We start from the raw sequence: 24,244 nt of genomic DNA, 5'->3' as shown, positions 1-24,244 counted from the left end.
CATCTTGTGTGGAAGTAGCTGATGGCAGGAGGAAGCAAAGTATGTGGAAAGCGTACAAAAATTTAAAATTTGGCTAGAGCCTCTTGTCTTCCCTCCAGAAATTGTACAAATTCTTCCTTGGTTGCTTCCACCATTTTGCCATTGGAGACTAATTCTGCAATCCTCTTAATCCCATTTTTGGACAGAATACCTTCAACGCACAGTGGGTTTTAAACATGTGCAAGGGGTTCTCTGCATGCACAGATACAAGCTCTGTCATATGCTGCCAGGGAGGTCCCAGGTGCACTAGCTTCCGTCTCCTTGTTTGGGGAAAGGGAAGATAGTATGTCCATTTCGAAGAGTTTGAGCTAAAGAATAAAGTAGACGTTCAGTCTGTTAATTGCAGTCTAGTCTCTTATATTTAAAGGATGCCAAGTTCACAACTCTTTAGAAGCTCTTTAGAGTTGCAAATGGAAAAGACAAGCCTGTAAGGACTACTAGGTAGACTTTTTAGTTGCTGTATGCACAATGCAGAGAAATGCCAAGTTTCTGTTCTCTTCTCTTCTCAGACTGTTTGATGACACAGATATTTAACAACACTGGACCAGACAACAATCTGGATGTCGTTATCTCTCTGTTGGCCTTTGGCTTGTACCCCAACGTCTGTTACCACAAGGAGAAGAGGAAGATTCTAACCACTGAGGGGCGCAATGCCCTAATCCACAAATCTTCTGTCAACTGCCCATTCAGCAGTCAAGACATGAAATACCCTTCTCCATTCTTTGTTTTTGGAGAAAAGGTAGGCAGGCATGAAATACATATCAAATCAACAAAATTATCTCGTGCTTTTGAATATACCTTTTGATGTGGTGTATTTTTAATGAAAATCTTTTAGTTGAAATGTAAGTGTTATCCTTACAGTCAAAAGATCTTCTGTACTATGCAGCTGGATACCTGAATTGTATGACCTGTACTCAGGTCCAAAACTATTAAAATCAGCATTCTTTAGTATTGGGGAATAACTTCTCAACCTTAGCAGGCTGAAGTCTATTGTCAAGTCAATTTAGTTGTGTCTCAATACCTTGAAATTTAAAGTTTCCAGAATGTGGAAGCTACAGGAAAAAGAAAAATTTTCCCTAGAAAAATAAGAATGTATGCAATAATGTCCTATCAAACATAAATTGCTTATACTGATTTAACAAAATAATTTAACTTAGCATATAAAATTGTACTGTTTGGCAGATATGTGGAATTAAAGTTTTCTGCAAGAAAAATTGTGAGTGTACCCCAAACCTGACAAAGTGTTGCAAACTGGTGTTCCCTTTGCTATGGTAGCAAATGTACCTTGATTTTTGCTGTCTGAGAGACAGAAAAAAAAAAAAACCTGGTTGAAGATAGTTATCAAACTCTTTAGTAAACAAAAGAAAGTGCATTATTTGGACAGAAACAGTCACTATAATAATAATAATAACATTTTATTTATATCCCGCCCTCCCTGCCGAAGCAGGCTCAGGGCGGCTAACAACATCTCAATCCATACAATAAATTATACAACAGGTTTTAAAATCACATTCACTTAAAAACATTCCAATTAAAATTAACATTCCTGGTGCTACTCTATTAGGTGTAAATATTATGGCGGAATCACTTAAGGCGAATCATCAGTCGTTCAGTCAGGTAAAGGCCATCCTAAAAAGGATGGTCTTGCAGGCCCTGCGGAACTGTTCAAGGCTCCGCAGGGCCCGCATTTCTTCCGGGAGCTGGTTCCATAGGTATGGAGCTGCAATGGAGAAGGCCCGTGTATGGGTATTCTTTGTTTTGCCTCCTTCGGCCCAGGATAGTCAGCTGGTTCTTCCCAGCTGACCTCAGTGCTCTCTGGGGTTCATATGGGGAGAGACGGTCCTTCAGGTAGGCAGGTCCTTGACCATATAGGGCTTTAAAGCCAAAGTGATAACCAGCACTTTGTAACGAACCCGGGTGGCGTGGGCTTTTCCAGGGGTTAATGAGGGCTGCTGGGGGTGTGGCGAAGCCCCTGGTGGCTGGCTGGCTGGCCGCCCGCTCTCCTAATCCAGGGATTGTTATGCAGCTGCACCTGCTATTCAATGGACAAGGTAGGTGGGGAGGAAGAGGGGGAACCCTTGGAAAGGTTCAGGAGCTGTGCTCCTGTGAGTTCCAGCTGAATTCAAAGCCTGGTGCTGGGACAGTGATGGAAAAACACTGAAATGAAATTAGAAACGAATCTGAGAAAGGGAACAGCCTGTCTACATCCCAGTCACAACTACATTAAAATTGTAATTATGTTTTATTGGTTTTTAATTTGTGAAAATGAATGTTGTGAGCTGCCCTGAGTCCGCTTGCGGAGAGGGTGGGATAGAAATTTAATGTAATAAATAAATAAATAAATGAAAAAGCAGTGTGGTGTGCAGTATTTAAGAGCAGTGGATTCTAATCTGGAGACCCGAGTTTGATTCCCCACGCCTCCTCCCCATGAAGCCAGCTGGGCGACCATGGGCCGGACTCAGTTCTTTCAGAACTCTCTCAGCCCCACCTACCTGGACTATGAGCAAATTTATATATTGTTAAACATTGTAACATCGAAAATTGGACTCAGCTTGTTAACAGCTCAATGCAATTAACAATTACTACGCTATAATGTATTAAACATTATTAAAACACTATTAATAATAAGGCATTATTAAACGTGTTTAAGTATACATAGGATGTATACTTTAATGCAAATACTTTAATACATATTTGTTGAAATTTATCAGTATCTAATACTGTAGATTAGGGGCAGGAGACATGGCTCACTGGTAGAGCATCTGCTTGGCATGCAGGAGGTCCCAGGTTCACTCTCTGGCACCTCTATTTAAAAGGATAAGATGGTAGGTCATGGAAAAGACCTCACCTGAAATACTAGAGAGCTGCTGCCAGTCTGAATTGACAGTACAAACTTTGATGTGCCAATAAAACAACTTCATGAGTCCATTGTCTTAACAAATATTTGTCATACTCATTTTGAGTAAATCCTTGTCTTCATTTCACTCATTCCAAAAAGGGGGAAAGTAGGGCCCCCTCCCCCAGTACTGTAAAATTTCCAGAATGTTCACTTTTTTCCCCAGCCCTTCACATCTTAAACCTTGAGCTATATAGCATTTCTGTAATTCTCATTTGCCAAATACTGTGAGATGCATTTTAGGATGGAACAGACGGATAGAGGACAAAAATGGTGTCCAGTATTTCAGTGCTGGGAAGGTTTTCATTTCTGCTATAACAGCAGCATCTAGAAACTTGTTCTTTGAAATGTGAATGCTGCATGTCATGATTTTACGCTATGCACCAGATCCTGTGCTTGCATTATGTATATTTGTTCCATTTGCAGATCCGGACACGAGCCATTTCTGCTAAAGCCATGACCTTAGTGAGCCCTTTGCAGCTGCTTCTGTTTGGCTCAAAGAAAGTTACGTCTGATGGCAAGCTTATTATACTGGATGACTGGTATGGATTTCTGGCTGAGAGTGGAAGTGAAATGCATGAGTGGGTGCTGGGAGGTACAGCAGCTGGCTTCTAGGCTGTATAAGTCAAGCTGTGGAAAAACAGAGGAATTCTATGAGAATGTTCTGTGGGGGAAAAGCGTGTTTCACAGCTTTCTTCAGTTAAATCAAAAGTTTTGTACTGGATGAATCCTAGAGGAGCCAATATGAACAAGAGCTGCTGTGCAGGAATTGTGGAAATTTTGCATCTTCTTTGCCCCGATCAAGGTTGTAATAATCCTAATCTGGAAAACCTTTTTGACTTCACAAGCAGAAATTTGTATCTTTAATTAGTGCTAGTAGGCCTCTGTTTTAGTTTCCTCCAGTTCCTTTGCATCTTAGAGTTAATAACTAAATACATGGCCAATACTGATGGCAGTGTTGGTGCATCAGATATGGCAGTAAGAGAAGAATGCAGCAGTTGTTTAAAAGTGTGTTAATGGCAATAGGAAAAACTCAATACACTTCTTGAGGTGCGTTCTCCCTCTTTTCCTGTTAAGAAATCTTGGGATCTTTCTCAGAATCCCTTGCGGTATTACAATTGCCGTTGCTTTTGGGGATAGTGAATAAGTGTACAGAGTTAAAGAGTCAGGATGGCATGACAGATGGAAACCAGCAGTCCCCATAAAAATTACTTGAATGGTGGATATGTTCATTTGAAACTGTCTTCTCTACTTAGGATCAAGTTGTGGATGCCGCACAATGCTGCTGCCTGTATTGCTGCCTTGCGAGCAGCAATGGAAGCCCTTGTTGTAGAAGTAACCAAGAACCCAGAAATCATCAGCCAGTTGGACCAACTGAACGAGCACATGTTGTCTGTCATAAGGCAGATCTCCAGGCCCATTGCTGCTGGAATCAACCTTACATCAGGCAGTACAAGGTCAGCATCAGCCCCCCTTCCCAGAAATGCATGTCCCCTTTCTGCTGTTAGCATTTTCATTGGCTGGAGATCAGAAAGCTGATGGATCATGCTTTATCATTTAGTTAAGACAGGAAACAAAGAAGATATTCGTCTTCTCAGTGGAGGGAGGCAAACTAAGGTCCATGGAGACCTACGCTAGATATTTGTATTTAACAATCTGAAGGTGAGATGGGTCAGCCTTATGAATTGATGTGAAAATGTTCAGGGTGGTAAAATAATGCAAATAGTTCAGACCTCCACAAGGGCCTTATGTGACGGGGAAGAAGGGAAGTTCAGGACACTGTTTATCATTCCAGTTACTCCAGACAGGCAAGGGTATGAGAGCTTGAGAAGGTACAAAAAAGGGTACAGAGTGGGAAGCCTTGTATCCATTAAAGGCTTTAAAAACCTACACGTTTTTTACATGCATAGTTAAAGGGTGGGGAGTTCAGGTGTCTGGAGTGTGACGAGTGGTATAAAGAAAGAAAAATTGTCCTCAGAGCACTGTGTTGTTAAAACTTTAAAGGTTTTATACTCTTAAATCACCAGTGCGAAATAATGATTTCTTAATGAAAGAGCCATAGTTGTGTAGACATTGTGTAGTAGTTTGTATAAGCATGAACAATGGCTTTAATTTTGTCCCTAGATTTGGTGATGGACCTCGCCCGCCCAAAATGGCTCGATATGACAATGGAGGAGGCTACCGAGGAAGAGGAGGCGGTGGCTACAGGGGAGGATATGGAGGTGGCTATAACTCTTTTGGTGGAGGCTCTGGAGGAAGAGGATATTCAGGGGGTGGAGGCTATCGAGGAGGCGGTGGTGGTTTTAGGCGACCTAGTGGGGGTTTTCGAGGTTCAGGTGGAGGATTCCAAAGTGGGGGAAATAGAGGAGGTGGGTTCAGAGGAGGGTGGAGTGGTTACTGAAGGGACCAGTAACAAGCACAAATGATGCATGCTGTTATTCTCTTCTATAAAATAATTTGTAATGTAGAAGTGTTCCTACTTCTAAGTTTCATTTTGAATTCTGATATTTATGTAAAATATTCTGGTTGTTGTAATAGTATTACATAATGTGTTTGATCCTAATAAAACTTTTTTCTTTTAAGTCCTGTCCTGCACAATACTTTTGATTTCATTTAGTGCTTTACCTTGAGGCAAACTGTGAAGGGGTCACGAAGTATACACTGACACTAGAATGTTGAAAACTATGTACTCCACTCAAGAAGGGCAAAAAGGTATCACAAGAGGCAAGTGTGACAATGGAGGCAGCTACTGTGGAAGAGGAGGTATTGGGTATGGAGGTGGCTGTAACTCAGAGTAATAGACCACTCGTTTGGGCAGCCAGTAATCCAATGGAAACAGCAACAAGAGGCAAGAGCACAGAGTTGGTGCTAGACACTGGATTTTCCCACTCACAAGATAACCAGTATTCTTGGGCAGGCAACAATTTGGAGCCAGGTTCTGGTTACAATGCTAGAGGCTTGAGATAGAGCACTTACTGTTTTGAGAAAAAGATTTGTGTTGGAGATGATCAGTTACTGCACTGAACTTGCTCTGCAACAGGAAATTGAAACCAGTCCAAATTGGATCAGTCTGAACTAAAACAAATAGGAAATGCAAGTGTGTATTACAGTGCTTTATGTGGTGTAGAGGTTAGTGAAGTCAGGCTGATGTTTGAATCCCCACTTTACTACCTTGCTCAGTGGATAACCTTATTGCACCCTCATAGCTTAACTTTTCTCATAGGCTTGATGGGAAGAAAAAATGGGAGAATCCTACATACTGAACTCCTTGGGGAAAGGGTGATATACAAACATGCTTGACGGATGCAGATAGGAATGTGAATACAGCAGGATCCCTTATTCGAAAACTACTGTGGCACCCCGAGAGGCCGTAGTAAGTAGCCTAATTTCCCAGTAACAAGGCAGGTTAGATTTATGTCTGGACTGTTCTTTCTCAGTAATAGAGTAGGTATGGTTGTACTCCTTTCTGCTTGCTCTCAGCCCTTAATAGTTCTACAGGCCAGAAATGTGGCTTCTTGATGTAATGCGACTAGCAAATAGACAGTGATTCCTCATTCTCAAGATGGAGGGGAAGAGGACATGTAGGCACAGGGGAGTAAACCTGCCAACTCAAGCCAAGGTGGAACAAATCACTCTGTGGAATCTCAATACATCCTGGACAAATATTTTTTTATTAAACATACCTATAATCTGCAGAACATTCCCATTATAAACCATAGAAGAACAAAGGAATTTTGGTATTGTCTTTGTCAGTGGCTCCTTTACAAGTTTTATAAATGAAGCTGTTCCACAAGGGCTACCATTTGAATGTATTAAGTGCAGATAAACATTAGACAAATACATCAAAATGTGTTTGGTCTCTTAAGGTTTATATTGGAAATATTATTCAGTGCAAATTAATAAGCAAGTCTGTGTAATCTGTTTCGATGGTATTGATTCCTTGAGAGAGATTGATTTTCTTATTAACATCTTTGCTCCTCAACCCCTTTTGGTTCTGTTCAGGCAGGAGGGACCAACAAAAATGGTGTTTGATAGTAAGAGAAATATATATGATCTGAAAACATGAATCCATGAATGCTGGAAGTTCTTGATCTGGCCAGATCTCTTGTTTTGACTCTGGTCAAGGATGCAAGTCTGGATTCTTTGTTAGAAAAATTTGTTATCACTAAGATAGATGAGGAAGTGTGTTTCCACACGAAAGCTTATACTATGAATCAAATTTTGTTGATCTTAAAAGGTGCCACTGGACTCAAACGTCATCTGAATTCAGTGGACTGAAAAGGGTATATCTTTGCTTAGGATTTCAGTGTACCAATGCTATCTGTGCTTAGTGATGGAATAGCCTCTTAAATAATAGATATGGTATTCTGTGATTTAACACCACCCACAACAGAAATTTTTAGTGATGTCTTTTACTGAAGCATATTTCTTTTGTACTACAGCAAGAAGCTGAAACATCAAAGCATACAGGCTCAGTTAGCTATACTACTGTCTTTAGTAGTCTCTTCCAGCATGTTTTTGTTTATCTCAAGGCTCAATTCCTGTATTAGTTTGGAAACAGAATCTTCTCCATCTCCTCCCGCAGCACATTCTGCTATTCCTTCCACTGTAGCGGAAAGCTGGTCAGAAGGCTTAGTAATGGTCACCGCATGGCCATTATTACTGTAAATATGATTGTTCTTCATCCTTAGTTTGGGAGGAGGAAGGACCTGTAAAGGGATCAATATTTCCTTAATAAAACCATCTTTCCAGTCTCTCTTCCATAATACAATTTACACAGATATCACATATCACAACCCATTTACCTATGATTGTTTTTTACCTTAACATTTATTCCACCAAAACTAATACGTGAACCATTGGTGGTTCTGAAGTTACTGCAGTGGTGAATTTTGTTACCCTCCAAAGTAGCTGTGCTTCCAGGATACAGTTCAACTCCAGCCCCCTGAATACAAAGGCAAAAAATTATAGTTTTATTTTATTGTGATTAACATGAATAATACTGTGTATAATTTTGTGCCTAGCTTGTGAGTGAATGCAGAACCGATGCAAAGCACTTAGAACCTACAAGCAACTTAGCCACTGCCCCATTTGACTGCCACCAAGTGTTGTTGCCAAAAACAACGGGTTCATAAGGATCAGTCTATACCAGCAGCAGAATTAGGTGATAAATTTTTCCCTGGACTTGAGGCTGGCAAGGGGAATGGGTGGGGGTGTATTTGAATACAAATATTCTCCTATATTAAAAGCCAAAACTATTCACACAAAGAAAATAAGCACTTGTGTCTAAAAGCATTTGCCTAGTATTGAAACTTCTTATGCAGTATGGCGATGCCAAGTATGTTGGGGGGGGGGGGAGCTGCAGAAGCCAATTGCTACTACAGAACAGAGCTGCTCTCATGCTCACCCACTTCACTCCAGCAAATTGGAGCATGCTCAGTACAGCCTCTGATGCTGATCTTAATGCCGGCATTGTTAAGTAAGAAGGCAGTCTTTATGATATCCAGTTAGATTTGAGGCCCTCCGAAATAGGGTGGACTAACACCTCTCTCCGATAGAATAGACCTTTGTGCAGATTAATCAGTTGACAGCCTTTACTACTGTCTCAGAAGGAAAATGAAGAGGTTTATTTTGCAAATCTTTCACTTGTCTCTCCCAATTAAACCAGATTAAAATTTGTATTCTTGCTGCTCTGGGCAAACGTTGTAAATTTTCATGCATGGAGTTTAGATCCACATCAGTTTGAATAAGGGCTTTTTCAGTTGTAGTATGGACTGCTTAGTGATGTAAGAGCTGTGTGAACATACATGTTGTACTAGCTAGAGATTTTGAGTGGGCTTTTGGTTGGTTTGTTTCATTTCTGCTTCATTTTTTTAAGGGTACAAATTGTTTTTATCAGTTACCTCATCTACAAACCACTGTGAACACTGTGGGAAAGTGGTATACAAATACTGTAAACACTATGCAGGGTACTGAACTGAAACAAAGTACCTGTGCTCCTGTAATCTCACTGTTTGAAACTGTCAGAGAAGCCCCAGCAAGTACACAGACTCCAGTTCCTTCACATTTCAGTATACAGTTCTCCAATATTGTGTGTCCAGATTCAACTACTATAATACCATCAACAGTTCCTTGCTGTATCAAAGTAATATTCATTAATTTGATATTTTGGGCCCTGGAGACTACAAAATTCTCATGGGAAGGGTTTGAAACGATCATTATTTCCTCTGGTGTTCCAACTCCTAAACAAAATGGGAAAAAAGCCCTCATTAAAATTGGCTAAATGTATTAATATACATAAAAGGAAAGGAGAGGAAAGAGAAGGCAATAAAAACTGAAATAAAGGAAATGTATGAATAAATGACTATGTAACTCTGCTAGGGACTGACAATGAATTTTGGTATTTTTTGTATATTGTGAGTGTGAGAGAGAGACACGAGGTTTTTAAGTAATCCAAAATAGACAACATTTGGGACAATGTAATGAAAACATGGACAAATGTGACACTCATAATTTATGCTATTTCTTTTCCAACCCTTAAGTCATCCTCTATCCCTATTGAACTACTAAGCCCATAGCTTGCTCCCAAGTACTACTCCAAGAGAGAAAACGGTCCACAATTCATAACAGCTAATGTGTTCTTAAACAATACACTCTCTTTTATTTAAGCTCTAAGAATGTGAACCCTAATGTGAACAGTCTTTTTTCTTTCAAATATTTCCTTTGTTTCTGTAATCCACTTATTAAAAATTACAGAAGCTATCTTTAATCTGATAATTGTATATGCAAAGAACCAAGGAAGTATAATAGCAACCTTTAATTGTTATATCTTCGGTTAACATTGAAAGATTTGCAGCTTTATATTCTCCCGGGAAAATAAGCACACTATCTCCACTGTAACAACTATCCAAAGCCAAGTTTAAGTTTTCTCCAACAGCATGAGGTGTATCAGTGGATAATTCTTTAGCCTGAGACACAATAAAATAAAACTGAGGAATTATTACTCCAATTAATCTGTATTTTCTATAGAAATACTGCTCGTTGATCTCTTTGATTAACAGAATATCAGCTAGTCTGTATAAATCAAAATTCAGCATTCATGGATGGTATTTATTTTGATTCAGATCTTATCCAGGATACTTTTATACCACTTTTCCACTAATGTAGCAGGTAGCCATTTCTGGTAGCATACAAAACCAGCAACAGAGTGGTTTTCCAGACTTGGCACTCACCTTTATGTGGCAGAATGTGACCCACTCTACCGCATGCATCTGCCAGTTATGACAGCAGTTCTTTAACATCAGAGTCACATGGCAAGAAGAGCCGGAGTTATGTCAGCCATTCAGAGCCACTGTGTGAAACAATGCTGGACTAGAACCTTTGCTTGTCTAATCCAGCAGTTTATATCTTATGTTCAAAGACAGACATTCATTCTATGCGAGATGAGGTAACATAGTCAGTGATTAAGATATGAATAAGAAAGTCTTGTCTCCATGGTAAACTCATTCTTCTTGTACCCCTGCACTGGCAATTCTCGTCTACTTTAAAAGTATTTGAAAGAGCTTATGCCAATGCTAAATATTAATAGGTTGTATAAAAAAATTCATTTGTTCCATTCAGGCAAGGGTAGATGATGCTTTCTAACTTGCCCTTCTTCCTGAACCGCCCCCACCCAGCACATCTTATGTGGCTTCCAAGTCGTCTAACCCCCAGAATCACATTGGGGGTGGCATAAATAGCAGCACTTAAAATTTCCTTCTGTAATCTCTCTCTATTAACAAAAGAGTGGACCACATCTGTTATTAATATCCTCGCCAACGGAGGACTGGATTTATATGAAAATTTAATTAAGGACACTACAAAGGAACTCAACAATGAAACAAGCTGTCTAGAGATTTTAGAATCTCTATTTAACATATTGCAAGGAAACTGCTTGTAGTTAAAAGCACCCTCTTAAACGTCCACCCTCCAATTTCTGTTAAAATGGCAGTGGTGGGCCTCTTACTTTTTCTAGGTCCCAACTCTGAGAGATTAGTGAGGTTTTATTTGTTTACAACTGATTTTCATTGTTGTTCCCGTATGGCCGCCTTTCACAAACCTTGCAGGTTTTGTATATTGTTCTCTATGTACAGTACACACATGCTGCTTCTGTGCTGTTGAACTAGACTGTTCCTTGCATTGGATTGGTTTTAGCATTTCAAAACATAACTCTGTAGGAAACCTGGGCACATCCTCTGATAAACTGAAGTATTTGGGGGGGGGGGCCTCAGATAATATGTTTAAAATCAGATAAGCAGTTTTGAAACCAGGACGAAGATGATAAACAATAAAACAGCAATACTGAAACACTTATCCTCATTCCCTTCATTAGTACTAAAGCATGTAGCCACCTGTGAAGGCAGACAAACAAGCCACAGTCCCTACTGTGTACACAACTGATGGTATTCCAACTGTTCCAGCTAGAAAGCTTCCAGGAGCTGGCAACAGCTAAGTTTGTGTTGCAGCTAGGGAAGGCAGCCCCACAGCTTATGGTCTGAGAGGGGAAGAAACAGTCCGAGTTGTCTGGGAAAACACAGGATGCAACAGTCACAGGAGTCCCTCAGTGAATTTTGCATGCAGCTTTCACAACCACGAATTCTTAAGACTCATCCCTGCCCACTCATGTTGCCTTATGAAATGAAAATTGTCATACCATTTCCACCGTTGTAGTTTTTGCAACAACGTAAGTTACAGTTTTCCTGTCATCTCTACATCCTTTCCTACGTTTCAATAGTCTTGGGGTCAGAGGTCCATGAGCCCTGAAATTTAAAACGAAGTCTGAACTACAACTGGTGTTAGACAAAATATTCTACGGGTGTATGTAAAGCAGACTGACATCAAACATCCTTAATACTGCATCTGTTTCAGATTTAAACAGATACAGGCATTTAAGCCAAAACAATATCCCTATACACAAGAAACATACCAGAAATATCTGGCACTGTAAAGCCTTCAAACTGAAAAGTGAACAAAGATGAAGTATTCAGCAATTCTGCTTTTTTTGCCAGACAACTGCATTTACGACTGAAACAATACACTGTAGCCCCTAGAAATGTACGACATGGTTCTTGACTTGCAAATTGTTTCTCTGGAAGAAACAAAAATTGAGTTTCAGCTATTTAAACAATTGTGAACACATGGCTAGTTTTAATTTTAAAGTTGACCAGAAGGTCCTGGCATCAAAGCCTGCCTTTGACTACTTTGTCACAAACTGGAATTCTAAAGGTGATATGCTCCATATTCTCCTCCCTCCGGTAATTTCCACTATTTCGTTTTAGAGACGACATCCCTGCACTTTCAAATTCTGCCAGTTGAAAATATGGAATCAAAGTGTAATGTGTATTATAAATGATTAACATCACAGACTGGACTTAAGTCTACCAGTTTTTATACCTCAGAAGACTGCAGAACAAATAATCCTTCCTAACCCTCTTTTTTTTTTGTTGCTGTTGTTTGTTTTGCAGTGTAGACAGAATCTGCTGAAATGTATTTTATTATATTTGGTATTTATGTGGAGTTTTATTTACCAGTGTGGCTCAACTCCAAATTACCTATGAAAATGTGTACAGCAGTTAAGGTACATTCCTAGAAACAGCTGAGTGCAAGCTAGCTGTGACTGAGGTACTTCCTATCCCTGCTGCCTTAGATTCTTCAACCAAAGATGCCAGCGACTGTATGTATAGAAATAATTTACTTTCTTCAAAACGTGAGCTATGGGTCCCTTCCCTTCAGCAATTTTCTGCATTGCTTCAAGGAAACACTGGTGGAAAATGCACCATTATTATGAAAACAATCTTGGATAATCACCTTTATATGTCCCCCCCCCCCCCCCCCCGGATATCTGAACAGATTGGATGACCACATGCTAAACATATTCATGTAGATCTCCACCAGTTTCAGTGGAACTTGCAACCCGGTAAGTGATAATTCCACTGAATTTTGTATTCATTCAGTAGTTCTGCTGGAGAATAAAGAAAGCAGATACGGAAAAAACTAATGTTGGTCCAGTTGTGTTCTACAAGACAGCAAGTGTCAAAGAAATGTGCATTTGCTGCTGTCAAGCCAGCAGAACTGCACAGAAGACACTTCAGGACACATGAAAGATTTTTCAGACAGTAATATGTCAAATGAAATTACCTTAAATGTAGATCTTCCCATATTTTCAATAATCCACATAGCATTATTAGTTCATAGTATTTTTTCCAACATTCAACAGCTTCTTCTGCTGTGGGCTCTTCCTTAATATTACTTTGGTAATGAATCAGTTCCAAATGCATGCTCTTATACTTCTCCAAGTTTCTTCTAAAACGGTGCGCAAGTGGAGCAGGGATAATCCCATTCTGAATATCACACCAACTAAGAAGAATTAAGAAAATTACAAATCCTTCCTTTTGAAATTTTATAGGAGAAAACTAAAATGTAGTTCTCATCAAATGCCAATGAGGTGGTAAACATGTCACAACAGTATCAATTCATGATAGAATGCTGCCACAATAGAGATTTTTAAAAAGCACTGTAATTTTCTATAATCCGGAAAGGGAGAGCAGGAGGAAGTATTGCAACATGTGACTCTTCAGCTTTAGAAGTGAGGACATCCGAACATGTCTTCCACTTCATTTTGTCACTTATGAGAATTAGGGCTAAGAAATATACTTACATTTTGATTCTCTCTTCTATCAGTGCAGCATAGGTTTCACTATTTTCATCATCATCCCAGTCTCTCCAAAGGAAATCATAGAAAAACCTAAACAAAGCCCATACCAACATTATGATAAAATTGTTATTTTACAAAAGCATACAAGTATATGTCAAAACAAAAATCAAGGACAGTCTCTGCCACATAGCCTACAATCTAGCAGATACAATATTTAGAAAGCAAAATAAGAAAAGGAAAAGGCAGTATAAAACTTTATATAAAATTCAATTATTTTAGTGGCATTACGATATATTCCCATGCAGAAAAATCAGTATATTTATGGACCAACTTTTTTTGATATCAGCTTTTCACTTGCTGGAGAGAAAACGTTGTTTTGGTCTTTTATCAAATAGATAACCTTTTTTCAGCAAAACTGCATCAGCTAAAATGTATCTTCTTTTATGTCTAAATTGTTGATAATTTTTTCTCCAAATGGTTTGCTATCTCAGCAGGAGGACCCCTCCCAGCCGCTCCAACCCTGCGCATACTACTCGCGGCAGGACCCCTCCAAGCCGACGTGCTCTGCCTGACCCACAACTCCCCTTCTGTGGGACACTTCGGCCAACACAAGACCCTGCACCTGCTCACGCGGGAGTTCTGGTGGCCTCGCATCCATGCTGATGTGTCCTGCTATGTCAGTTCCTGTGAGGTCTGCTGGCGAGCCAAGGATGTACCGGCCAAGCCCCCAGGACTTTTGCATCCCCTACCCATACCTGGAGGACCCTGGGACACCATCTCCCTGTACTTTATCACCGAGCTCCCCAGGTCCAAGGGCCACACTTGCCTCCTGGTGATGGGGGAACTCTTCATCAAGATGGCTCACTTTGTTCCATGTCCCAAGCCGCCCACGGCTCCTGAAACAGTCCAGTTCTACCTCCAGCACGTCTTTTGCCTGCACAGGCTCCCGGCACACTTGATCTCAGACCGAGGCCTCCAGTTCACCTCCCGATTCTGGCAAGCCCTGCACTCCAGCTTAGGCACCCAGGTGCATTTGCCCTCAGCGTACCATCCAAATGGACAGACCGAACGCACCAACGCCACGTTGGAACAATACCTGCACTGTTACACCAGCTACCAGCAGGATGACTAGAACGCCTTGCTACCCCTGGCCGAGTTTGCCTACAACACCGTCCATGCAACAGGCCCCGTTTGCTGCCACCTATGGGTACCACCTTCGCTTCTTCCCCACAGTCCTGCCCTCCACAGCAGTCCCTGCTGCTGATGTGCACCTGCATGAACTCCGGGCTCTCCAGAACTTGCTCCAAGAGCAACTCCAACAGGCTAAAAGAGGCCTACAAGACAGCCGCCAACCGAAAGCGACAGGTGGGGCCCCCACTGAAGCCCAGGGAGCACGTCACAAGCTGGACCCTCACTTCGCAGGGCCTTACCTGATCATGGACCAAATCAACCCTGTTGCTTTCCGGCTACAGCTGCCGGCCACCTTCCACATCCACCGGTCCCTCCTTGTTCCTGCTACACCACCAGATCCCATTCAACCGCCACCTCCAGCGCCGCCTCCTCCTGTCCTGGTCGATGATGAGGAGGAATACGAGGTCCACCAGCTCCCCGAATCCACCGCGGGGACCTCTAGTACCTTGTGGACTAGGAAGGCTATGGCCCTGAGTACCGTTCATGGGAACCCGTGGACAACCTACACGTCCCTGACCTCATGCAGAAGTTCCACATGGCCTACCATGACTAGGAGGAGCTGGCAGGGTTAACAGACCTGGAAGAGTTGCCAGCAAGTTCCTCAGCTGAACAAACAGCAGCTGGCCCATCAATCACTCTCCAGGCACCAGTGTCAGCTGTTGATGATCAATCTCCTCCAAGCTCTCCTCCTCCCATCTCAAGAGTTTGAAGCAGGCTCCGGAAAGAACTTTCAGAACGAAGACATGAGGCACGCTGATGCTTCAGATCTCTCAGCCACCCAGGGAGTAGGCTGATTGAGACTTCCATATAGCTCCCACCCAGGACCTGGTAATCTTGTGGAAGCAACAAGTCTATTCTCTGGCTTGCATCCACACTCCTTCCTGATCCTGACCTGCTTGATTTCCTTGGCACCCTGACCTTTTGGCTTTTGGAGATTGACTTCTGATTCCGGTTTGTGATTCTGCATTGGTGACTTGGCTCCTGCTTGACTTCCTGGACTTTGACCTTGGACTGGCTTTGGACTCCTGCCTGCCTCCACCCTGAGAACATGACAGACAGCGACCTCTGGTGACTGATCCCTACTGAGGGCACGGAGGATATTCAGAGAGGTGACTGAATAAAGCCCACCCCCACTCTCTGACTACTCATATTCAAAGGAAAGGCAGCTAATACTATTTTAAATAAATTATCAATTTCAAATTTAGACTGAATAATGTTGAAGACCTCCCTGTTTTCACTCAATTAGCAGCCTGTGAGTACTGTTGGTCTTTGTGGAACAGAATTATGAATTACAAAATAACTCAATTGAGCCCACAGAGGCCTATGAACGTCTTAACAGAGAAAAAAAGAGAGTTACTTTTGCAGAAACTTCTCAAACAGGACTGGGATCTTTTATTTAAACATGCCGAAAGGAAATGTTCCCCTCTGTATTTGAAGCCGCACAGTATCTCTGCACTCTGATAGTTTTCAAACAGAGGCGATCATATATGCTAGCACGCTGCAATGTCCTGCCTACAGTTCAGAAGAGGGATCGCTTCCTTAGGACACCTTCAGAACAGCGCTTTTGCAACTGTCCCTTGTCAGCAGTTGATTCATTATCACACGTTTTTCTACTGTCCAAAATATGCCACAGCTAGGGAGAACTTCCTTATCAAATGGCTTTTAAAGTATTCAAATACTTCGTATGTTCATAAATTAATATTATTGACAGCAAAACTTGTACAATTGATGTAGCTAAACGCTGCTTTGTTGTTATTTCCAATTCCTGAACGCTCCGTGGCATATGGCTATTAAACCTGAATAAAGCGAAAGCATAGAAAAAATTATATTATTAAAAAATTACCCTCTACTGTATTGCTTTTTCCTAACTGCTGAATGATAACGGAAGATGGTCGGGATACGATGAATGGCTAGGAGCTGTTAACTATCAAGTTTGTTAGTTTAAGATTCTATAACTTTAGTAAAGAAATAATTTTGCACAGTATTTACATTTTACTTCAGTCACATGTAATCTTTACATCAATATTTAGCATTCAATAAATCCATTTTTGGCACATTAACTGCGGAATATCAACTGAGAAATATGTACCTCACAGTTTCCAAAGACTTGGCTATATCAACCACTGCCATATCCTGCCCTTCAATAGGATAGACTTCCAGAAGAGGCACACAATGATCCATTTCCTCCAGAACGTCATTAACTAACTGTCTTGGAATATTTGCAATATTAGAAGAAAATGGTTCAGCTACAGATACAGAAACTTTGAAATTAGCAGAGGGATCTTGTGGTAGTTTGCAAGTAACCTAAAAAAAATTACAGGAAGGAAAAGATTAAGTGTCATGTTCACGTATATCTTCCCCAAGATGACAGAAAACTCAGTTTAGTTATACAATTACCTATTCAGACTTCCTAACACCAAATTATTTTCTCCTATACAATCTGGAGTACGCTGCTGATCATATGTAGAGAACATAAAGGGTGGAAGGTGTAGTGAAATGACAGCAGATATAGAATGAAATTAATCAGTGTAAAAAATAAGAGAAGCAAGGAATCCAATTAACCATAAACAGGGCATATTTTATTGCTTACTGTTGCCCCAGTAGGCAACATATACACTGACATCTTTTTTAACAGGAAGAAAGTCAACAGTTCAGCAACTAAGTCAGGCTGGATGACACAGCAAGGTCTTTTCTCTGTCAGTCTCAGTACTACAGAACTCCCAAAGAAATTACATAGTACAAAACTGTAACAAATCATTATTTATAATAGCTATTCTGATGGTATATACACAAAACATCTAAATAAGAACATCCCGGGGATCATGACATTTACAGATAAAATTATTTTTTTGGGGAAAAAAAGAGGGTTAAAACACTAACATTTGTGCATCCACAGACAAACTCCTGGTGACATTTTGAGATGTTGCAGAAACCCCAAGTGGTACCTGATGTTGAAGTGGCAAGCAACTGTGACCACTGGGAGGGGGGCTGGTAAGAACAGAAAGGGACGACTGACTGACACTGCTTGGTGACTGAGTTTAAATTACAGATGGAAAGGTGCCAGCTGGATATTAGGGATTTTTTTTTTTTTTTACAGAAAGTGTAATTACACAATAGCATTGGCTGCTTAGGAAGGTGGTGATCTCCCCCTCACTGGCAGTCTTCAAGCAGCGGCTGAATGAACACTTGACAGGGATGCACTAGGTTGATCCTGCAGGGAGTTGGACTAGATAGCCTGTATGGCCCCTTCCAACTATGTTTTTTTTTAATTCTAGCAAGGGGAGAAGAAAGGAAGCATGACCAACTGGGCGAGGGAAGGAAGGCAGAAGAATCAAGGAGGAAGTAGGAGTTGAAGAAGACTGCAGATTTATACCCCACCCTTCTCTATGAATCAGTCTCAGAGCCGCTTACAATCTCCTATACCTTGTGAGGTGAGTGGGGCTGAGAGGGCTCTCACAGCAGCTGCCCTTTCAAGGACAACTCCTACGATAGCTATGGCTAACCCAAGGCCATTCCAGCAGCTGCAAGTGGAGGGGTGGGGAATCAAACCCGGTTCTCCCAGGTAAGAGTCCGCACACTTAACCACTACACCAAACTAAAAAGGATGGGGAAGAGTAGACCCAGTAGAAGGAAGGGAGAGAATGGGATTTCCCTTACCTTGCAAATCCTCAATAAAGTACAATTAAAAATTTCAAAAAACTATGTGATGGTTTCTAAAGTAATATTCAGATAGTAACACTTTCAGTATAGAGCAACAGCCTTTCGATATGAAACAATCTTCATCTGCTGGTGGAACCTATACAGAAAGGCTTTCAGGCAGCCTTTCTCGGACATGGAATCCCAAGAAGTCACCACAAAGAAAGTTCTGCTTAAATAATTTCATCTCAGTAAACTGAAGGGCTTTGTTCTGCGTCTATGCACTTATCTATGGAAAAGGAGAAATGTATGCCAAGACACTCTTAAAATTATACAGGGCTCATTACAGCATTCAGTGCTATAAAGGCAATTCTCAGAATCAGAGCATTTTTATAGGATACTGCCTTACTGATTTTTATTGTGTACATGGATGTCTTTTTTTGCTGTGATTTACTTTGGAAAATTCAAGAAAGAAAATGAATGAAAGTAGGCCTCAGCCTTCTCTTAATGAATTTTCAGGCCAAACAACTGGGGTAAAATTACAGAAGAGATAGGTAAACGAGTGGAGGTTTAGCTACTGCAATGCTGTTATCTCAAACTCATATCATATAGGTGTCCAGAAATTTTCTATAAAGGCTTGTAACAATTATAGATATTAGTATTCAGCCTTTTAGCTACTTGTGGCTATCAAAACAGCTTTTAAACTAACAAAGTTATTTAATGAAGTAGTAAACATGGATTTAGTTACCTCCACTAGCACACCAACATATGGTAAGGAAAAGTCTTCAACATTGACAAAAAAAAGTTCTGGATTGGTCTTCCAGACTCCAAGCCACTTCTCTTTCATCTTCAGCTTCTCCAAGAGGTACTTACTAATAGTCTCATTGGAATCTTCTGCCTTTCGCACGATAGAAGGTAAAATGTACAGCAGATCATTTTAATTACTCCTCTTTTTCAGCATTAGAAATGTGGCTAGTTACTTTCAAAAACTAAGAACGAAACACTATCTTGCATTATCAGTCTTGATTACAACCCTATCAGAATTCAATAATGACCTTACAGATAGGGACAAAACCCCTTTTGAATCAGTCTTTTTCACAACAGGTCTTCAAAATATTGTCCAGGTATTACTACTCAAACTGCACCTATCCTCAAGCCTTCAAAATCAAGCATTTAAGGTTCCCAGTCTCCAGGTGGGGCCTGGAGATCCCCTGCTTTTACAACTGATCTCCAGCTGGCAGAGAAATGGAGAAAATGGCTGCTTTGAAGTGTGGACTCTATGGCATTGTATCATGCTGAGGCCCACCCCTCCCTAAACCCCACCCTCTCCCAGTTCTACCCCCAAATTCTCCAGGTATTTTCCAACACAGACCTGGCAACCCTCAGCGGGGACCCCCCCCCCCAGCAGCCTGTTCTGTGCTGGCGGATTGGCCCCCCCATATCGGGGTAACCCTCACCCCAGTGGGAGCGTGGCAGCCCTACTTTCAGGTAGTGGATATCTGTAATTTTAACACTAACAAATACATCTCAAAACAAAGAAGATGAAGATATTGGATTTATATTCCGCCCTCCACTCCAAATCTCAGAGTGGTTCGCAAGCTCCTTTATCTTCCTCCCCCGCAACAGACACCCTGTGAGGTGGGTGGGGCTGAGAGGGCTTTCACAGCAGCTGCCCTTTCAAGGACAACTCTGCGAGAGGTATGGCTGACCCAAGGCCATCAGCAACTGCAAGTGGAGGAGGGGGGAATGAAACCCAGTTCTCCCAGATAAGAGCCTGCACACTTAACCACTACACCAAACTGGCTCTCTAGGAGAAAGGTTGTTCTAGCTCAAGGAGAAAGGTCGTTTTAGCTCATACAGATTAGAAAAAAAAACTAAACCCAAGTAAACAAAACAGAACAATATTAACATGCTCGACACCACATATGTATATATAACAGTACAAGTATGTGCTATAAATGTCAAACTGCCAGGAGCCAAAAATCAATAATATATACATTTAATCACAGACAGTGTATGAAAGCCTTTGCTTTTATTTCCAAAAACCAAGTTTAATCTTTTTTTCAAAGTCCCACAGTCTAATACAATGCTTCAGCATTTCTGTAGCAATTCTATGTTTCTGAATATTAAATTAGTTTAATTCTGATAACTGAGAATAAACGATGTAGCTGCCAGGTAATGCAACATGACACTTGTGATTAAGGCATTTTTTATAACCTGAAATCATCTTCTGTATGAAGAGATGTAGGTCACAAGACTTGAGAAACAATAGTTAATTCTTCAACCTGATTATCCCTGGTTCAGTTTTCCACATCCATATGTACAACCTGTAAGTTGGGACCATGCTCTCTGGATGTGCCCCTTGGTTGCTTTTAATACACACCCACCCCATTCCACATCACTCTTATTTGCTTCTCCCCAATCTTTACATTTTATATACAGTAACTGCTACTTATAGTGAGCTCTCGTAGTTCACTCATGAAATTAAAAAAACAAAACAAAAACCCACCAGAAACGCAAACAAAATTCAAGATTTGCAACAAATATTTCACTGTGGTTTCCAAAATCCCCTTTAAGAATGTAAGGCAAATGCCTTGAACACTGTAAAGTACTAACTATACAAATGTCCAAGTATTATTAAATTCCTCCATAGTATGGCTAGTTTGAAACTACTGCTTCATAATCTATGAGGTAAGTCACTTTTTTTGCAGAAAGGCAGCAAACATATTGATTCTGGAGGTGCCGAAGAGCAAAAGAAAATATACTGGAACAAAGTTTGAGTCCAGTGGCACCTTTAAGAGCAATGAAGTTATTTTGTGTGCACGCACTTCTTTGTTGGTATTAAAGATGCCATTGGACTCAAACTTTGATCTACTGCTTCAGACCAACACAGCTACCCAACTGGATCTAGCAAATATATTTTTAACTTTCCTTACCCCCATAGAAAGGTGTGCTTTGGAAAAATACGAGTAATTTTTTAAAATAAATTTCATTCCATTTTTGGGTTTGGTACTTGCCTTAATTACCAATTCCATATTAGATAATGATTAGAATTAAAATGATCCTGCTAGATACTGCTTACATTGTAACTCCAATTAGACCTTTCGGTATTTGTTGTCTCACCAATTAAGTGGATGACTGAACTGTCCATAACCAGACAATTCAGGAATCTACATTAGGAAATAGAGTACTAGCATAAGGTTTAACCTTATCACAGGTGTACTGTTGCAGCTGTGTAAAGAGCACACTGTCAAGTAAATGGGAGCCATTTAATTTATAAGCAGATAGGGTTCAGGCAAACCCTACTATCTCTCCTGAAAGCAAACCCTACTTTTTAATGTTATGTGTAATGGTGACAAGTCTGCAGCTGTTCAGAAATTGAAGGAAAGCACTCTGCACATGCTCAAACATATACTACTTTATTAACAAAAAGGCATAATCAAAGAAAAAGGAAGGATGCCCACATCTTGGGCATCCTCCCTTTTTTCCTTGATTATGCTTTGCATGATCAAACCAGTCTCAGGAATTTTATTTGAAATTGGCCTGTGCTTTAAATACTGCAAAGCAATATTTTTGGTTTGTGAGCAACCTGCAAGAGTCCATCTTGGAGATTTTCACACACACACACACCCCTTTACCCTATTTTGAAGGACATAACCTTATAACACGGAGGTGGCCAAACTTGCTTAATGTAAGAGCCACATAAAATAAACGTCAGGTGCTTGAGAGACATAAGACAGGAAGGAAGGAAGGAAAGAAAATAGATGGAGAAAAAGAGATGGAAAGAAAGCAACTTTAAATGCATTATCCAAGCCACTGGCTAGCTTGGATAAGTGATTTAAAGAGAGAAATGCCTTCTCCAAGCCAGCTGATGGGGCAGTATGAGTTTGGCCACCACTGCGATAACACATTGAGCCACCTTATAGGAAGATCAGCAACTCTCCAGGGTCTCTGGCAGCGTCTTTCAGATCACCTCCCACATGATCCTTTTAACTGGAAAAGCTTGGGATTAAAGCAGGTGTTCCATCACTGAGTCACAGCCCTTGCCACTCAAAATGGGGCCACACTAGCAGCTCCAACTGCCGCTATCCTCTCCAGAGCTATACTGCAGATGGATCATATCTGGCCCAGATGTGCATGCTCAAACGCAGGGGGGGGGGGGACAGGAATGGACAAACCAGGAGGATTCTGACCCGAGTATGGATTGTGGTTGTATTCACACAGAGTAGAGGGGAGTGGGGGAGGGAGACTGCGTTGTAATGGGGAGACCCAGCATCTGTCCTCCTCGAATGACCCCCGTCGTTCTCCTGAACGACGAAGCCTCGCCTCGCCGCCGAAGCCAGAGAGAGAAGGTTCACCTTGCAGCCCTTGAGGATACCATCGCAGTACAGCTTCACCTTCTCCCTGCCGGTCAGCGCTCCCAGGTACGACGGATACTCCAGAGGCAGAGGACCGGCTTCCTCCTCCCCTCCGGGGCTTAGAGAGAGAAGGCGACGGCTCCTGGAGTTCAGAGGCGAGCCATCCTCCGTGCTCAAGCTGAGGCAAGAGCCCATGGCTTGAGCCGAAACTTCGTCTTCCTCCGCCTGCTCAGCCACGCTCGACGCCATGGCTGCAGGCGCGCGCACCACGAGGCCCGTTGGAGGGTTTTTCCGCGCCCAGCCGGAACTACTTTAGCGAGTGACAATCGAGCGACCGGCGGCTAAGGGGAGAGGCCAAGGCGGGATTCGCAGCGGTCGTCACAAACCGTCGGTTTCAGAGTGTGTCTGTTTGTATCCTTCCGCAACAGCGTAAACGAATCGAACGTTGGTTGAAAGTAGTAACTTACTTTAGATGTACAAACTGCGAGCATCTGACCTCCCCATACCTGCTGGAAGTGCAGGTGGGTTGTATGTGCGCAGAGGATGCTTTCTTTCGCATGTCCAGTCACACACAGAAGGAACAGTTCCTTTTCAGAGACCTCCTCCCCACGTGTCAAAAAGGCCTTAGCGAATCTGGGCCTCAGGTTCTGAAGCAATAAGGGGGCAGGAACCTATCAAAGTGATGCCATCTGTAGTGTATTGCGACAACCATTTCGTTATAACGCAACCATTTCGTTATAACGAAATAGCGTAAGTCCGCGCAGCCAGCGGAGGCGACTGGGGACACCCAGGCGACTCCGCGGAGCGTGCTGAGCACCCGCCAATCACCATCAGTGGCGGGAAGTTGACTGGCCAGGATTGGGCTGGCCAGTCTTGGGGGATGTTCCGGGCCATGTATATAAGCGGGACCCGGCCCGCGTGTTCTCGCTCTTGCGTGTAATGTACCTGCAATAAAGTATGTTGCCCGACCTACGTCTCCAGTACTGGTACGTTACACCACCTTTTCACTCCCACCTTTAAAACCAAACCATCATCCTTTTCCTCAGTGGGACTTCCTTCCAAGCATAAGGTTGCACTGCAAAAACCTAGTAGCAGGCTAGCATGAGAGATAATGGCTTGACCGACACCACTCAGTGAAATTCATAGCTAAGCAGGGATTTGAACCGAGACTCTTCCAGTTTCCTCCAGCTCTGTATACCATATTGGTTCTATGTATGTGTTATGTACATACAGTGAGAAGTGAGTAATGCACTTATTTTTTATAATGGTTGCCAACTATGGCTTGGAAAATTCCTGGTGACTTGAAAAATCCCTGGGTATTTTAGATTGCTGGGGAGGAGGCAGAATTTGAGCTCAGCAGGGATGTGACATCATAGACTCTGCCCAGCCCTTCAATGAGCACACAAAGCCTCCTTATAGTAGATCCATCTA

The 24,244-nt window shown here is 41.7% G+C and overlaps 2 protein-coding genes across 3 annotated transcripts in view; one reads left to right on the top strand and one right to left on the bottom strand.

Annotated features, from left to right (window-relative positions):
• Positions 1-24,244, top strand: part of DHX9 (DExH-box helicase 9) — a 59,815-nt gene that overhangs the window by 25,358 nt on the left and 10,213 nt on the right. For both annotated transcript variants that reach the window (XM_060232421.1, XM_060232420.1), the window contains 4 exons: positions 549-778; positions 3,362-3,477; positions 4,192-4,392; positions 5,060-5,486. In XM_060232421.1, coding sequence (XP_060088404.1) covers positions 549-778; positions 3,362-3,477; positions 4,192-4,392; positions 5,060-5,336 — 824 coding nt within the window. In that variant the 3' untranslated portion in view covers positions 5,337-5,486. The remainder of the gene's footprint in view (positions 1-548; positions 779-3,361; positions 3,478-4,191; positions 4,393-5,059; positions 5,487-24,244) is intronic.
• On the bottom strand, positions 7,332-23,169 carry SHCBP1L (SHC binding and spindle associated 1 like). Its single transcript, XM_060232418.1, has 10 exons — positions 22,814-23,169; positions 19,204-19,353; positions 16,909-17,123; positions 13,632-13,718; positions 13,112-13,330; positions 11,628-11,733; positions 9,750-9,903; positions 8,927-9,177; positions 7,758-7,880; positions 7,332-7,644 (listed from the first exon to the last, which is right to left on the bottom strand). The coding sequence occupies exons 1-10, from the start codon at positions 23,060-23,062 to the stop codon at positions 7,408-7,410; spliced, it is 1,791 nt and encodes a 596-aa protein (XP_060088401.1). The 5' UTR covers positions 23,063-23,169; the 3' UTR covers positions 7,332-7,407.

The sequence above is a fragment of the Heteronotia binoei genome, chromosome 2 (genome assembly GCF_032191835.1).
Source record: "Heteronotia binoei isolate CCM8104 ecotype False Entrance Well chromosome 2, APGP_CSIRO_Hbin_v1, whole genome shotgun sequence".
Classification (NCBI taxonomy): domain Eukaryota; kingdom Metazoa; phylum Chordata; class Lepidosauria; order Squamata; family Gekkonidae; genus Heteronotia; species Heteronotia binoei.
This window is presented reverse-complemented; position numbering and strand designations above follow the sequence as displayed.